Consider the following 16,769-nt stretch of genomic DNA (forward strand, 5'->3'; position numbering starts at 1 on the left):
GATGGCGAAGTTGCCTGGAGCAGTCAGCCCATGGTCACCTGATAATCAGGTGTGACATAGACAAAAAGAAACACAGGCTTAGGAACCCAGTGCAAATCCAGCATCACAGTCAGATGGGATGTTCAGCAATGCCAAAGCAGTGTGTCAGCTTGGAGAGAGAAGAGACCACTCAGGCATGCACCAAATGCCACACCTGCATCTGGGTGGTTCTTAGCATGTGCCAGGTGCTTGATAGAAGTGTCATTACCAGTCACCCTGAACATTCATAACTGAATGGATATCTGTAGTCTGTCTTTCTGAAATTGCTACTAGAATTTATGTTGTGTGGTTCCAAAAGGAGCCTTCCATCACCAATACGTACCTCTGATCATAGAGACCAAGGGAATGGTGGCTGCAAGGGACACGGGGAGGAGAGAAGGGGAGCTGTGGTTTATCGGAGGCAGAGGTTTAGAGTTGCAGGATGGAAAGAGATCTGGAGGCGGATGGTGGCAGTGGGTACACAAGAGTCAGAACGTCCTTAGTGCCCCTGAACCACACCCTTAAAAATGGCTGAGATTGTATGTTATGTGTATTCTATCTCAATTAAAAAAATTAAACCATCTTAGAATAAAATGGTCGTTATTAAATAATTCTAAAATTTAGCCATTTAAAGTGAACAACTCAGGGGCATTCAGGGTCTCCAGGGCACTGTAGCCTCAAGTTCTGTCTAGTTCTAAAACACTTTCATCCCCTCAACCCTATTGGTTTCTTCCCCTTTAGTGTGTGAGATGTGGAGTGGGGAGGTCTTCTTGGAGCTTCTCCTTCACTGCCTGGCTCTCTGGGTGGTCACATCCAGCTGGGTCTTCTCTTACCACCTGTGCCTCCTCCCTGGCCGCCATGTTGGCATCTCTGGCTTGTCTCTCTCCTGAGCTTGGGTGGCCACTGGGCCTCTTCACTCAGACTTCACAGTCAGCCCAGTCTGCACCCCAAATAAGACAGCTCACCCGACCTCGTTGAGCACCGTCACATGCACTGCACTGAACACCTGGTGTTCATTTTGGCACACTTTTTACATTCCTACCAACCCATCACCAATTCTGTGCCTTTTGCTTCTTCAGTGTTCCTCAAATTCCTCACCACTCTGTACCATCTAGTTCAGTCTGCTGTCCTCTATCCCCAGGACCATGGCCCCAGCCTCTGCCTGGACCCTTGCTGTCTGCTGCTTTCCCCCTTGGGTATCTCCTACAGTGTGTCCTATTTCATAGGACCACAAGTCTTAGTATACTGTCCCTGGCAGGTCCAATCCTGACGTCTGCGACCGTGACCTTATTTGGGAAGGGGGATGTGGCAGATGTAATTAAGATGTAAGTCAAGATGAGGTTTCTCTGGTTTGAATGTCCCCACTCGTTCACGTGTTAGAACCTCTATCTCCACCTTCATGTGTTGAAGGTGTTTGGAGATGGGCCTTCGTGAGGTAGAGATAGATGAAGTCAGGACAGTGGGACCCGATGGCATTAGTGGTTTTGTAAGGAGAGAGAACTGAGCTCTGGCGCCTGCTCTTCTTGCCACGTGATACCCCCCGCCATGTCAAGATGCAGCAAGAAGCCCCTCACCAGGTATAGCCCTGGGCCCGAGACTCCCCAGGCTCCAGAACTGTGAGCCAACTAAACTTATGTTCATTGTGAATTACCCAGTCTGTGGTATTCTGTTACACCAACAGAAGAGGGACTAAGAGAGGCCACACTGGGGTAAGGTAGTCCCTGAATCCAATGTGCTTGGTGTCCTTATGACAAAAGAAGGCCCAGTGAGGACAGTGGCAGAGAGGCAGCTGCAAACCAAGGTCACCAGCAAACACCAGAAGAGAGGCGGGTAGCTGCTCGTGCCTCAGAACCTGTGGAAGGAGCCAGCCCCGCCAGCACCTTAATCTCAGCCTCGAGATTGGTGAGAGAGAAAGTGCTGCATCGTGTGCCCCAGTTGCTGATGCTTTGATACAAAAGCCTGAGGGTGCTCACAGGTTTGCACACCCTGCTCTGGCCCTCTTGCTCTCAGGGCAATGACCCAGCCAAACCTGCCCTTGCCTGAGCTGCCCTGTACAGGGCTACTCTGCCTGGGCTGGCCAGCCTGTGCCCCTGCCCTCTGCATGCCCACGAGACTGAGCCCCTGCTCAACCTCTGGCTCCCTCCCAGCCCTGGAGCCCTTTGCAGAGACGTGTTTACTCGCGTGGTAGTTTGATTGTTAGTCAGGTGCACTGTGAGGCAGGGACTTTCTCAGCCTTTGCTCCCTGTGCTGTCCCCAGCTGCTGGCACAGAGCCTTTCCCAGTCACCATCTACCATTGCCTGAAGGATGCAGGAGGGTGGGTTTCATTAGGTCTTGTCTTGGTTCAGACTGCTGCGGCAGAATACTGTGGGATTCTGAGCCTGAGTGGCTCAGATCCCAGACATTTACCTCTGACAGTTCGGGAGGCCGAGCAGTCCGGGATGAAGCCACCAGCAGATGCAGTGTCCAGTGAGGGCCTGGACAGTGGGTTCAGAGACAGCTGTCTTCTCACTGTGTCCTCACCTAGCAGAAGAAGGGCACGAGGGTGCCCCTCATAACCTAATCACTGTGCAAGTTCCTACGTCTTCACACTGTCCTGTCAGGAGTTAGGATCTCAACATAGGGATGTACAGGGCACATAAAATGTTTCTCCCATAACAGACACAAAGCCAAATGCTCGAAGTGCCACCAGAGAAAGACATCGTACAGGAAGGGGCTGCATCTGGGTAAAATGCGCAGACAGAGTCACAGTTTCTTGCCGTCACGTCCAAATGTGACTGACAGTTATCTCAATGGTAATGGGGTATGGGGGGTAGAAGGGGGCTTTAAGAATTAGGAATAAAAACAGCCTCACTTCATGATTTTGTTTTCTCTGAGAAATAGCTATTTTCCTTCCGTCACACTTTAGTGATCAGTGTGCGTATTACCTCCCTTCTAGTCTTAGTGTGGGGAGTTAACCTGCCCCCTGTAAGGTTTTAGCAAATATCCTGAAGGGTGTTCTCTTCGGTCCCTCTCCCTCTGTGTTCAGTTAGAAGATGTGGTTAGAGTCCTGGCTCTGATGGCCACATCGTTCTCTGTATTTGCAGGTTCACTACAACATTGGCAAAAACCTGGCTGACAAAGGCAACCAAACGGCGGCCATCAGATACTACCGGGAAGCAGTGAGGTATGCGACCGAGTCTTCCAGAAATACCACGGGTGTGCGGGTTTTGATCTCACTTGCTGGGGTCCTAAACCCATCCCCTCAACGACCCCAACCTTGAAAGGTCTTCACTGATTCCTGAGAGTGTAGTGGAAAGTACCCAACAAGTAATAGCTCGGTTTCTCTCTCAACTTTCAGGTTAAATCCCAAGTATGTTCACGCCATGAATAATCTTGGAAATATCTTAAAAGAAAGGAATGAGCTACAGGAAGCCGAAGAGCTGCTGTCTTTGGCTGTTCAAATACAGTAAGCATTGCCTTTATAATTATGCCAGGGACAAAGAAACAAGCTCCTTTGCTCTGACATCTGAGCCTTTCTGTTTTCTTATTGAAAATGCTCTTCAGGCCAGACTTTGCTGCTGCGTGGATGAATTTGGGCATAGTGCAAAACAGCCTGAAACGGTTCGAGGCAGCAGAGCAGAGTTACCGGACAGCAATTAAATACAGAAGGAAATACCCAGACTGCTACTACAACCTCGGGCGTATGGTAAGACCAGGCCGTCCCAGGCCTACAGGAGGAAAGACTGGGTTCCCCTTAATTAAAATCATGTGACAGTCATAAGGCCTATCCAGCACTTGACATTTTATAAGGTGCTTCCACATTCATTTATCTCCTTTGACGGAAGCTGTTTGATTTCCTTATGTTCAGTGTTGAAGCTCTAATGAGCAAAAAGTCCAACTTAAGCCAACCAAGTCTATAAGATCAGCAAGGCAATAGGTGAAACTAAGAATAGATTAAAACTTCTTAGATCCTTTCCAAAGGGATAACTTCCTGATAAACACCTCTCTCTCTCTCTCTCTCTCTCTCTCTCTCTCTCTCTCTCTCTCTCTCTCTCTCTAAAACACAAACTGAATAGAAATGGATTTAAAAACAAAGGTGGACTGTGGTTTCTGAGTTTCCTTCTCCTCCTTCCTCAAGGGAACAGATCTCTTCATCTGTAGGGGGTATTTTCCCCAAGAGACAGCTGGGGAAGTCAGGGCACTTGCTCAAAAGGGCTTCAGCATTACTTGATGGAAATAGAAAATAATGTGTTCCGCAAGTGGTTGTTGACAGACTGCATACGAAGATCTGATTGCTCTTGATTTTCTTGACAAAATGGGGCACAGAAATAGAAAAATTATTTAAATGGGAATTATTATATTCTCTGCTCAATCAACTCTTTAATTTGGTTTCAAGAAACTAAATATATTTTTCTAATGTATTTAGATATATTAGGAAAAATTGTTATGGAAGAAACTTTTGATTCATTTGAGCCAAGCTGGAATATATGCACAGTGATATGGCTTTTAAAAGAAGTTTATTTCTAATTTTCCACATTTTACCCAGTTTAACCTCACAGGTAGAATAGCATGCCAGTGTCCTAATGAAGTGCCTATTAATCCTCATTTTAAACGACTGAAGCTTCTTTGTTTTCTGGAATCCTTGTGTTATAAAAACAATAGTTCCCTACTGCTTGTATATCCACTCCATTTCAGATTTGGGAATCAATCTCTATAGAGAATTGATATTCAAAAAATAACAGTAACCCCCATCCCAGGTGATTCCAGTGTCATGTCACTGGCCCTGCATCTGGGAAGCAGCTGTATTCAAGCTTTGACCTGAAGATCATGTCAAAGCAAAAGGGCTGTTTGGAAAGAGCAACTCAGAAAATGTTAGCTGCTTTAAATTTATTGGAAAACCAGTCTTCCATTTTTACCATGTTGCAAATGATTCTGGTCTTAACATGTTTGTTTCTGGCCCGGGTGGCCATGATTCTGTGAGATGTGTGGATACAGTTTTTATGAATGGAGGAAACAAGATGGCAGGAATGGTAAAGACCAACCTTGCTATCCTACGTAATTTACTTTAAGTGAGTTAATAATGTTTATGTTATAAATTTTTAAGTGAAATGGCTTACTTGTTTTTGTTCAAAAAGTGGTTTAGTTAGGAGGTGCCGTAGGAGGATACCATCTCCGTGCTTACTCTAGTTAGGAAAAGAGAAGTTTTTTTTCCCTTGAGCACAGTCAGAAGGATGGCAATAATGTGACTAACCCAACAGAACAGCCAGGGGTAGGATAGGGAAGATGGACAGCACAGTATTCCCACTGTCCTCATCAGCTTTCTGTGGAGCCACTGGGCATACATTTTGTTTTGTTTTGTTTTTCAACATTTCAAAATTCTGTGCTTTATGATCTAGTTACACATTTTGATGCTAAAACAGCTGAAACTGGAAGACTGGAAGAGAACCAAAAGTGTTATAGTGATTAACTGTTGTGGGCGGGGGTGATCAGTAAGATGTTATAATGATGTGAATAGAAACCAGAAACTCAATAGCATACAAGGCAGGATCAAATCCTCACGAAGTTAACCAAGTGAGAACAGGGTGGGTGCAGGAGGGAGCACATGGGGTGCCTGAATATACATGTTACCTCTCCTTCCTGTGTCTGCTAGACTAGTGCTTGAGCACCACATTAGACTCGTTGTCCCTCTGAGTTCTCTTGTTCCTTTTCCCCTCCACTGAGAGTAGCTCTTCTTTCAAGTCCCTGCTTATAAGGTGAGGGCATCAGCCTGTACCCTCTAGTGTGCCCTGTGTGTCTGCCGCATCCTCCGGCTTTACAGTTCTGCACCACAGCCTTGCTCTTTACCGGTAGCTGCCTGTCCCTGTAGTTCCTTAGGCTTTGGAAATAGAGAATATATGCTAAATGAGCCTGCTGTAAGTTATATCCAAAGAAAGGATCACAGATATGAAATGCCTGCTTTAACAGTACACCTTAGTCCTGGGATCCATTACTTATTCACCTGGAAGATCACCGGAGCACTGAATAGATTGAGACCTTGATATTGTTTACTAATTAGGCTTCCCTGAAACGCTTTCCCCCCAGTCCTCTGCCCCCACCCCCTGTTCCTGCTCATTTAAGGCTTTTGCTCTCCATTGTGGTTTAATTACCCAGCTTTTGCCCACTTGACAGCTTAAAAGCATTAAGAGCTTAATCTTTAACAGCTCAACCAATCCATTTATATATTGGCGAATGAGAGGCACTTAATAACTTCAAGGTGTCTTCTTTAGAAGTCACATTTTTATAGCATAAGAGAGAAATTTGTTTTGATTTTTTGGACCCTGATAAGGGAATATAATGCAGTTCTCTTGTGGAATAGAAAATTAGGAAGAGCTGGGTTATTTGGGACATACTGCTGGTCCTAGAGAGTTAGGATCTAGTGGCCAGAGATATTACTGGAGACAGTTCACTAGGCAGAAGCCGATTGTATCACTCAGGATGCATTCAGAAAAAACAGTGTGCAAAGTATTGTAAATAGAAAAGAATTTAAAATGTGTAGCCATAGAATGGGTTGTATGGTGCCATACATGGTAGTGCATGCTAATTATCCCAGCAGCTCGGGAGGCCGAGGTAGGAGTATTGCAAGTACAAAGCCAGCCTCAGCAACTTAGCAAGAACCTGTCTCTAAAGAAAATATATAAGTGCATTGAATGGAAGTTATATTGGTTGTCTCAGATGTGTTAAAATGTTGCCATGGGTTTTGTCCAAGTGAATCAGATACATATCACATGCTGGATAGAATTGCCTTAAAATCACTAGGATAGCCGATAAAGACAGAGAATATAATGTTAATATAATTAAGTATGCCAAATTAGTTTAATTTTTTTAACTTTTTATATAATCCATTTTAAAGAGTAAAATATTATAACCTGCTTGTCTGAGTCTCAAGGGAAATTAATTGTGACATCTTTAGTAAATGGATATTCATATGTGTTTCCAGAGTTCATTAAACCCATCTTTTTCTGGTATAAATACCATCTATTTGCTGTGTGGGTCATAAGTCTAATCAAACATTTCTGTTGTCTAATGGAAAGATACATTCAGCCAGGTGTGGTGGTGCACACCTGTAATCCTAGTGGTTGGGGAAGCTAAGGCAAAAGATTGCAAATTTGAAGCCAGCCTATGCAACTTAATGAAACCCTCCCTCAAAGTAAAAAATAAAAAGGGCTGGGGGTGTAGCAAAGTGGTTAAGCATCCCTGGGTTCAGTCCCCAGTACCAAAAAAAAAAAAAAAAATTATACACTTGACAGTAAGGAAGGAAATCGCCTTGAACTTTGATAATTGTTATCATTTGTTCCTTTTGCAGAGTTAAAAGGATCAAGCACATTGAGATGAAATGTGCCTCTGAACTGAGTTCAAGAGGGCCAGAGGGTCACCAGCTGAAGAATACATCTCTTTCTCCCTCTGTGGCTTCTATTACCTATGCAAATTGAGAGCCAGCCATTTTTATTGTTACCAATGTTGAACAAAGTTTCCTTTCAAGAGAAGGCAACAGATAATTCTGTCCTTCTTAAACCAAGCAAACAAGCTCTGAATTGCCAAGGAAAAGGTTTTACATGACCGTAGGAGTTCACAAAGTGTGTCTGGCATAGTCATCCTTTTATGTTAGGTTCAAGTGTGAATAAGAAGGAGCTCTAAGGCCATTCTTCATGAGGCAGTTTGGACACAGAGCTTTTCATCACATAAAATATTTGTTTATGATTCTAAATAAAACTTTATCAAAGATGGACTGTATGGGGTCTTTCTAGATAAAGAATAATAAGCAGTATTGAAATGTCAGTAGCCAGAAATATGATTTGATACCTGACATAACAAATATTAGATTATGTAGTTAAGATGCCTAAGCTCTGGACCTAGACCAGATCTTCATTTCTAGATGTCTGACTTTGGTTATTAATTTCTCATACCTTAGTTGCTTCATCTGCAAAATAGGGATGCTAATAATATCTATTTCATTGAAAAGTAAATGGGTTAATATGAAAAAGTCAGAAGTCCCATATATAAAGATTAGGTTTGGTTTTTGTTTGTTTGTTAGTTTTTATGAAGTTTTATTTTGTTATTGATATCTTAGAGAAAAGGCAGAAATTTTAGAATAATGATTTTTTTTTCTTTTTTTGTCTTTGCATCGTTTTCAGTATGCAGATCTAAATCGCCACGTAGACGCATTGAACGCGTGGAGAAATGCCACCATGCTGAAGCCAGAACACAGCCTGGCTTGGAACAACATGATCATCCTCCTTGACAATACAGGTGCAGAAGGGAGAATTCAATGGATCAGAGGCAATTGTCCCATCCCACAGTACTGCTGAATAATTGAGAAGCAGAGATTAGTGTGCCCTCCTCCACCCCAAGTTAAAAAATAATATGGATGTGAATATTTTACGTTACAAAAATGTCTATTCTTCTAGAAAATGGAGCTTCCTTTGATATATGGAAATACGAATGTTGGGGAATGGTGTTGAGTCATTGTGGAAGGTGTGTGATCCCATCTCATTTATTCTGAAGCCTGTCATCCAGCTACATCAGCACCCAGGTGTTGGAGGCACCCAGATATGAGCAAGAAGAGGCTTCTGGGCTCCTGAGATGGAAGGGCAGGTCCATGTTTACTAGTTCACTGACTGCATACAGAAAACACCCTCCAGTCTATACCAAGAGCCTTGGATTATTTATCTATCTATTTATTTATTTATGGTACTGAGAACTGAACCCAGGGGTGCTTTAGCACTGAGCTACATTCCCAGATCTTTTTATTTTGAGGCACGATCTTGATGAGTTGCTGAAGCCAGACTCAAACTTTTGATCCTCCTGCCTCAGCCTCCCGAAATTACAGGCATGTGTCACTGCCCCCAAATCTTGGATCTTATTTGAGATATGTTCGTGACTTGATCTGTTTTTTATCCCGTAGCAGTCTGGGTTCAGCCAATTTGGAGTTACTTCGCTACCCTTGCTTTAGAAAGCCAACCATTCTTTAAGAAACCACGGTGCTACTTGGCAGGATTTAAAGCTGGCAGGCCCTCGAAACGGTGCAGGGAAGAGACTGGTTTCTAAGGAAAATGCCAAGCACGCACACTTCCACTTGCAAAGTGTTCCCCAATTAAGGTGTCACTGTGATACGCTTATTTTGCAGATGTGTTTCCTCCGGTTTGGGTATAACTGGTGTCTGGGGGAAGATTAAAACTAGGTTTTATATGGTTTACAGAAATTAATCAAAAGCCGTTTGCAGGATGTGTCAGAACTCTGCTCTGAGTCGCAGAGGCTCTGCCATTCATGAGGCTGCCTGTGTTTTACACATGCTACGTAGATTTCCCCAAGTAGTTTATTCATAATTGTGTATGATGTGTGTAAGCCCTGTTAATTATAGAGAGAGACAAAACACAAGTACAATATTAACATGCTTTTTACTTTTCCATTTTTTCCTCCCAGGTAATTTAGCGCAGGCTGAAGCAGTTGGAAGAGAGGCACTGGAATTAATACCTAATGATCATTCTCTTATGTTCTCCTTGGCAAACGTGCTGGGGAAATCCCAGAAATACAAGGTGTGTAAACCACAGGCTGTGATTTCTTGTAATGAATGCCAGCAGCTGACAGAAGCCATCAGTGTTACTTCTGCCCAGTTAAATTCGGAATCAGGCCAGAGCCATGGCAGCCGTACACCAGGGTGAACTGGTCAGTTTGTTTCCTGGAAAAGTTGCCCAGAAGATGGATGTGCAGGGTCAGACCCCGTGTCCTTTCTCATCAGAACTCAGCCATTGTTCACACCTGGGGAGGGGAAGAGAAGAGAGACCAGGGCAGGGGCAGTGACCAGGAAGAGTTGCTGACGCTGGTCCCTTGAACTGCCCGGCTGGGGTAAGCACCATTCAGCACAGTGACTGCTCCTTCCAGGACACGTCCCAGCCCCCACCCTCTCACAAAAGGGTTGGACGCTGTCCCTTGCAGTGGAGCCAAAGCTGAGTTTTATTTCTGGGAGCTGTTTTCTCCACAAAAGAATGACCAGCCCATGAGGAAACATGACTGCGTCTGCAGTTTTCCCTCCTTTGAGTTACAGGTTGTCGGCAAGGCCAGACTTTGCTCACCAACAGAAACCACAAGATGGTAAATCTGTTCCACTTGTGTCCCAGGATGTGTGAGGAATAGGCTGAGCCTAGCTCCCCGTATATTAAGATTCTTAATACCAGTGATCTCAAACCCTAGTTTTATATATCAGAATCACTCAAGAAGCTCGTTAAAACAGAGTCCTTCTCATGAGGATGGGGTCTGGGGTCAGGTCAGGGAATGTCTTTTTTTTTCCATTTCTGGGGACGGAATTCAGGGTCTCACCCATGCTAGACAAGCGCTTTACCACTGAGCTGCACCCCCAGCCTGGAATGGGTTTCCAACATGCATCTTCAGAGCCTGACACACATGGTCCTTTTGAGGGACAAATATTTCAGAATCAGGGCCTATATGTTATTTTGATCACTCTGAGGCTACAGATAAAACCTAAAGCCTAATGGTAGTGATTAATTAATATTTGATCAGTGTTATGTACTTCTCCCTTTCTGTTCATTAAATGCCATTACTGGTATAATTCTCCATAAGAGTTAAGATTCTTCATGCGTTTATTTTTTAGAGTCAGGGAAATTCGTAGCTTCATGAGCCTCATTTAATATAGTTTTATATTAGGATTTGGAATTTTAAACAACTTTTTATTTTTTTTTCTTGTAATGCAAAAAAAATGATACCTGTTGGTCTGCTGTGTGCCTGGTGCTGCTTGTCTGGGGGTGTTCCTTGCTCTGGATGCTGTGGAGAAGGATGTGGTGGTGATGGGCTGCTTGGGCACAGTCTGACTGGGTCTCTCTCTGCACAGCCTGCTTTTCACCTGAGCACATTGCTTACTAGCTCCATCTCTAGGGAGGCTACCTGAGTGCAGAGCTGAGTCTCCAGTCCTGATTTCCTGTCTCTTGCTGATCTGTGTGCTGATGGGTGATTTTAATAGCCCAGTTCGTAGTCATGAAGTGACCTAATGCATCTCTTGTTGGACTCTGAAACTTTGTGCAGGCTTCCATAGCCTGTTCTGGGGCTTTGACATGCAGAGCAAGCATTCTCACGCTGAGTGGTCTAGGGATCCTCTCCCAGCATCCCTTTTTATCTATTAGGAGTCACTGCACTGCCCTGGCCTCAGTTTATTCATGTGTAAAATGGAAATACTGATCTGCAGAACCTCCTGATGGGGGGATATGAAAAATGTACAAGAACAAAATTGCTCTATCAAAATGTAATCTGCTCTTAAAATACGTATCTGTGTGCGTGTGTGTGTGTGTGTGTGTGTGTGTGTATCACACTGTAAGTATAAGGTAAGAAAAATAACATAATTTTACCCAGTCCCAGCTACATACTTTGCCTGACCATAGCTCTGAGCCTGAGGGTCACCTGGTCTTAGCTTTGGGAGAGACTGGCAGTTGCTAGAGGGTGACCCGCAAGCCTCTACCGTGTGCAGCCCCAAGTGGATCCACAGGAAGGAAGGAGAACTGAACAGGGAATGTTGCTGTGTGGTTGATGGTCTCAGCTCCCATTGACCATCTGCCTTCCCTCATTCAAGTGGATCACAGTGGCCTAGAGCCACACCTTCCAAGGGCACAGAGAAGGCTGAGGTCTCTGAGACAGTGATGCTTCTTCTTCCCCACCAGCCGTGGGGGCTGAAGGAGCTGCCCAGTGAAAGCCCACCCTTGTTCCACCGCAAGATGCAATTTCCAAGGCCTTTCTCAGTGTATCCAATGCTCTTCAGAAAATTTCATAGCATTTCTGGGGCTTTGAATACCTGCAGAATCTGTGTTCATGAGAGGCCCCTCACCTCCCCCTTCTCCATTCAGCAGATGGAGAGCTGCTGAAGGGTGCTCTGGAGCCCCACCTTGTCCTGAGAGGGAGTGTCTGGCCCACACTCCCCTTCCCTAGACCCACCTTCCTCAGATGCCCCTTTTGCCCATGTGCCATGGTGTTCCCATCTCCAGGCTCAGGAAACGTGGACTCACATTTCCTCCCCTGTCGAGACCTGATCCAGTGCTTTCTGTCGGTTCTTCCTCAGACCCATTCTTTCCTTCCAGTTTCCTGCTCCCTCTGCAGAGTTCAGATCCTGCCTTGCCAGGAATAGCAGAGCCTAAGGAGGGGTAGGCCGCAAGCCCCTCCCCACCACCAGCACTGCTGTCCTCCAGTCCCACCCTAAGTGACTGTCATCCCTTTAGGCATTTGAGCAGTTCCATAAATGAATGAAGAAATAAATCTAGGACCCCCTAGAAAACTCCTAAACTGCATTTTATCCTTAAAACCGTTCTCTCCAGTGAATCCTGCTTTATTTGCAGGCAGGGGAGCATAACTAAATAGATTTCAGTTGCCTGGCCTTATTTTCTAAAGTTTTAGACTTCAAATGGAAATATTTCAAAATCAGAGACAGCATAGTTATGTAGAAACCACTACTAACTCCACAATCCATTTGATTGGTGCAATGAGGTCTTGTTTTTGGTGTGCTTTTTGCAGCTTACTTGATATAGCAGGAAAATTGTAGGCTTTTTTTTTTTTTTAAGTAGTGGAAATTGAACCCAGGGGTATTCTACCACTGAGCTACATCCCCACCCCTATTTATTTATTTATAGAAAGGGTCTTGCTAAGTTGCTGAGGCTGGCCCTGAACTTGCGATCCTCCTACCTCAGCTTCCCAAGTTGCTGGAATTACAGGTATGCACCACCATTCCCGGCTCAAGAACCTCTTCGAAGGCATTTCAGCTACTGAAACTTGGATTATAGACACTGAAGTAGAGTTGACCTCCTGTATTTTAGCCTGATGTCTTCATTCAGCCACTTCTGAATGATATTTATAAAATGCAAAGTTTTCTCCACTCGCTCTGTCTAAAAAGCACTGATTTCAGAGATGTCTGCCTACATAACCAGTGTGTTTCTTAGGACAACCATGGGCTGTCACAAGGCAAAGGAGCTGCTGCTCTTGCAGGTTAGAAAATGCAGAATCTGAATAAGGAGAGCCCACCTAGAAAAATTCACCTAGGATACAAGAAACAAAAATAATCATCCCCACACCAGAAGCTTTGATTGTTGAAGTTGAGTGTTTAGAGCCATTTGCAGCATGCTTGGCCCTCTTAGAAGAGGAATGAAGTGGGAGTGAATGGTGGTCCCCGACGTGTGCCAGGGAGAATAGATAGGGCATCTTTATCTCTGCACTTGATGGTAGAAAGCTGCAGTCCAGTCTGCAGTGTTCAGCATGATCAGGTAGGAAAATACTTTGCCTGCTTTACAGTGACCACATTGGATGTGAGGATGATTTGGAGGAAATGCAAGACTATGCAAGAACCGATTCATGCACATCAGGGCATTCGGTCACGGTCATACACGGTACTGTGACAGCTTCAATGACAGAGGGCTGCTTCTTTCTCATTCTCTCTGCTCATTCTTTCCAGCTGAATGAGCTGCTTCTGGGTTGCCACGGGTGTTGTAGGTTCTTCAGGAAGTGAGACAGGTGCCGACTCATGGTGAGGGTCCTGGCAGGGAGTTCCTTGGTGCAGGCTAAAAGTGGCTGTCATGGGTGCTGCAGCCACTGCTTGGCTTCACTCGGCCTTCTCATCTACGGCACCCTGATCCAAGCAGCTCGCTTCCAGTTGCAGAATTCCAGCACTTCTGGGAGGCAGGTTGCGGAGCTCATGGGCACATTCATGCCCTCTCAGTGCTGCCCTTGGCGCCTTGGCTTCCTTGCGAGGTCTTCAGAGCCTCTTCTCACAGAGCGTGTTTCTGGAAGGACACAGTGATACAAAGGAAGGGTAACAGTTTGAAAACCACAGGCAGTAAAAACAGAATCACTTTTGCTTCATGTTACAATACCCTCTTTTGTGTGTGTTTCTTTTCTTTTTTTTTTTTTTTTTTTTTAGGAATCTGAAGCTTTATTCCTCAAGGCAATTAAAGCAAATCCGAATGTTGCAAGTTACCATGGTAATTTGGGTAAGGAAACTTTTCAAATTGGATTGTATTGAAATGCTATATAATTAAAATGAAATGGGCATATTTCTATAAAGTCATTGTTAGGAGAATGGTTTTTTCCAAAGCTAGTCTGTATTGTCCTTCATAATCTGGTTTTAAAATTTGGTTTTATTATGACATTTCAAAGACAGCCTTATTTGCAAATTGTAATTGCATAACCAAGACAACCCCCAAAATTGCCCACCAAGTTTATTGCCTTCTTACGAGAACTCGGATCTTCCTTCTGTTTAAAGGAACCTACAATGTTAACCCGAGAGGTACTTCAGAAGCTTCTTAGGGAACACACCTCCTGTTCCCTTCTTCCAGAGTGGATCTTCCCCCTTCCAGCCCTGTTTCCTCTGCTTGTGTTCCCTTATGCTGTGGCCAAAAATGTACTGGTAGTTATTTATTCCCCAGAATTCCTTTCTTCCATTCTGACATCTCCAAAGTTGGAGTTTTCAGAGCCTACCATACAGCTCAGAAAGCTCAGTCATGCAAAGGTGTTTTTCTGAAGCTACTTATCATAAACGTCATGAAGCATCTTAGTTTTTCTTCCCACATTGCAAGTTTAGTTTATTTACATAATTGTAACAATCAGGTTTATCCTAAAAATTAGGTTTATTGTGACAATCATTATATGGTCAAATCTTGCTATTAGAACCCTTACTTCCAGCTAGGACACACAATCTTTTACTACCAAAAGATGTGGGAAAAATCATTACTTTAAATAAACAGTTGACTTCTCTTTCTTTATAAATAAAATAAAAGGCTGGACTTCTGTGTGGCCAGAATTCTAAATAGTGCTGAGAGCCCCACTCTATCTGGCCTGGGTCCTGGAAATTTTATGGCAGCTTTAAGACACTTAATGCACTTTTCTTTTTATGTCTTTATGTAATGATGTTGCTGTAGGCAGATGTATCCCATATAATGATAGGAAAAGCCCTACAGAAAACTGGCAGAGGTTAAGTGGACCATCCCCAGGGAGTATGATTACAATAGAATGTTCAGTACAAACAATATTTTTTTTTAAGCAATGATTTTCAAAAACTGTTTGCAAATGCCCTGGAATAGTTCTTTGCACAAGTGGTTGGGAATCATGCAAGTTATTCAGAAGCATTTCCAATGAAATTCATCTCCTGCTATTTCAGCTGTGCTTTATCATCGTTGGGGACATCTCAACTTGGCCAAGAAACACTATGAAATCTCCTTGCAGCTTGACCCCGCAGCAGCAGGCACCAAGGAGAATTATGGCCTTTTGAGAAGAAAGTTGGAACAAATGCAGAGAAAGGATGTCTGACCTCTTGCATTCGTCTTGTGTGTGTGTGCACGAGGCATATCATTAACATAATATGCTTGTTTAACCATTTGAAATTCTTGGACACGTTGTTTATTTTACTGTTATTTTTTTCTATTAAAACAAAGACATGCAAAAAGATTACAGCACCAGCAATATACTCTTGAATGCTTGATAGGGTTTTTGCATCAAAATTGTATTTTTTCAGGCAACTCCAATGGAATTCTAGACTCCCCAAAATGAAATCTTTTCTAAGTAAACAAAAAACAGAAAAAATTATCTCAAGTAACTTTTCCCAATATTAAGTCTGCATTTGAGCTGTGAGCCTTGTGTATGGACTAGCACTATGAAACCTCAGTTGTAACCAAGAAATGATGGACTCCTACAGTTTATATGAACATCAAATGTGTCTGTATATTAGCATTTTTATTTAATGGCCGTATATTAAAGAGTTTGGGATTTGTTTTTTGTCTTTTACCTCTTATTTTATAACAATGTATCATGAACTTTCTTTGTAAGGAAATATTTATTTGTATTTTTATGTGTTAGACAGGGCAAATAATTGAAAGAAGAATGAAAAATTTTGACACCTAGTATATTTATATACTTTTTCCTCCATAGACAGAAATGGACTCCTGCAATATATTTTGTATTCTCCAGTATGTGCAATTTCAGTACCTAAGAGATCATGTAATAGTCTCCATGAACTGTCACTATTGATAGGCAATTCCAGCCATGCTATAGATAAGAGCAGGCAGCCTACCATCCTGTTCCTGTTAATTCCAGTGTTGACAGGACTACCCGTGTGTATACATAGGGTTTTATGTGTTTCAGCGTAAAGCAGTTATCCATTTTGTGTAATAGAACTGCAATCCTTATTCTATCCAGAAAAAGCAAAAGGAGTCATATTTGGGGACTTTAAGATTTGGGGGGATTTTTTCCAATTTTTATTTGATCAGAATAATCATGTTCAGTTGTTTGTTTGCTGTCAATCTAATGGTTCATTCAGTCTCTGTTATTTCTTATGCAGTAAAACTATTACACACACTGGCATTAAAATGTCATATTGCCTTCTTGATAGATGGTTTTCACGTTTGTGGATTTTGTGTCCTCCTTTCCCTTACAATGGAATCAAAGTGACCAATTTATCTTTTATAACGTGTCTTCTATTTGATTTTAGGGCCCATTTTATACAATTGCATTATAAAGTTATTCAGGTTCAGAGAATGGGTGGCATAGAACCACAATGAGGTGAATTTGATTTTCTGCACTCACTTTTTTTGAGGACAGATCTGTGTAATTATAACTTATGGTTGTCGAGATACATCAGAAAAGTGCTATTTTGACATTTCTTAAATGGACCCCAAACAACAACAATTCACAGATCTCCTAGGAGCAGGGGCTGCCTCATTATTTATGTTCCTATAGTGCTTAGCTTGGCAGAGGA

The 16,769-nt window shown here is 43.2% G+C and overlaps 1 protein-coding gene across 3 annotated transcripts in view; it reads left to right on the forward strand.

The window, feature by feature from the left end:
• Tmtc4 (transmembrane O-mannosyltransferase targeting cadherins 4) overlaps positions 1-16,402 on the forward strand; it is a 55,551-nt gene extending 39,149 nt beyond the window's left edge. For all 3 annotated transcript variants that reach the window (XM_048800661.1, XM_015484115.2, XM_048800662.1), the window contains 7 exons: positions 3,103-3,182; positions 3,357-3,464; positions 3,563-3,704; positions 8,170-8,284; positions 9,458-9,570; positions 13,941-14,010; positions 15,177-16,402. In XM_048800661.1, the coding sequence (XP_048656618.1) occupies positions 3,103-3,182; positions 3,357-3,464; positions 3,563-3,704; positions 8,170-8,284; positions 9,458-9,570; positions 13,941-14,010; positions 15,177-15,325 (777 nt within the window). In that variant the 3' untranslated portion in view covers positions 15,326-16,402. The remainder of the gene's footprint in view (positions 1-3,102; positions 3,183-3,356; positions 3,465-3,562; positions 3,705-8,169; positions 8,285-9,457; positions 9,571-13,940; positions 14,011-15,176) is intronic.
• Positions 16,403-16,769: the final 367 nt, after the last annotated feature.

The sequence above is a fragment of the Marmota marmota genome, unplaced genomic scaffold (genome assembly GCF_001458135.2).
Source record: "Marmota marmota marmota unplaced genomic scaffold, marMar, whole genome shotgun sequence".
Lineage (NCBI taxonomy): Eukaryota > Metazoa > Chordata > Mammalia > Rodentia > Sciuridae > Marmota > Marmota marmota.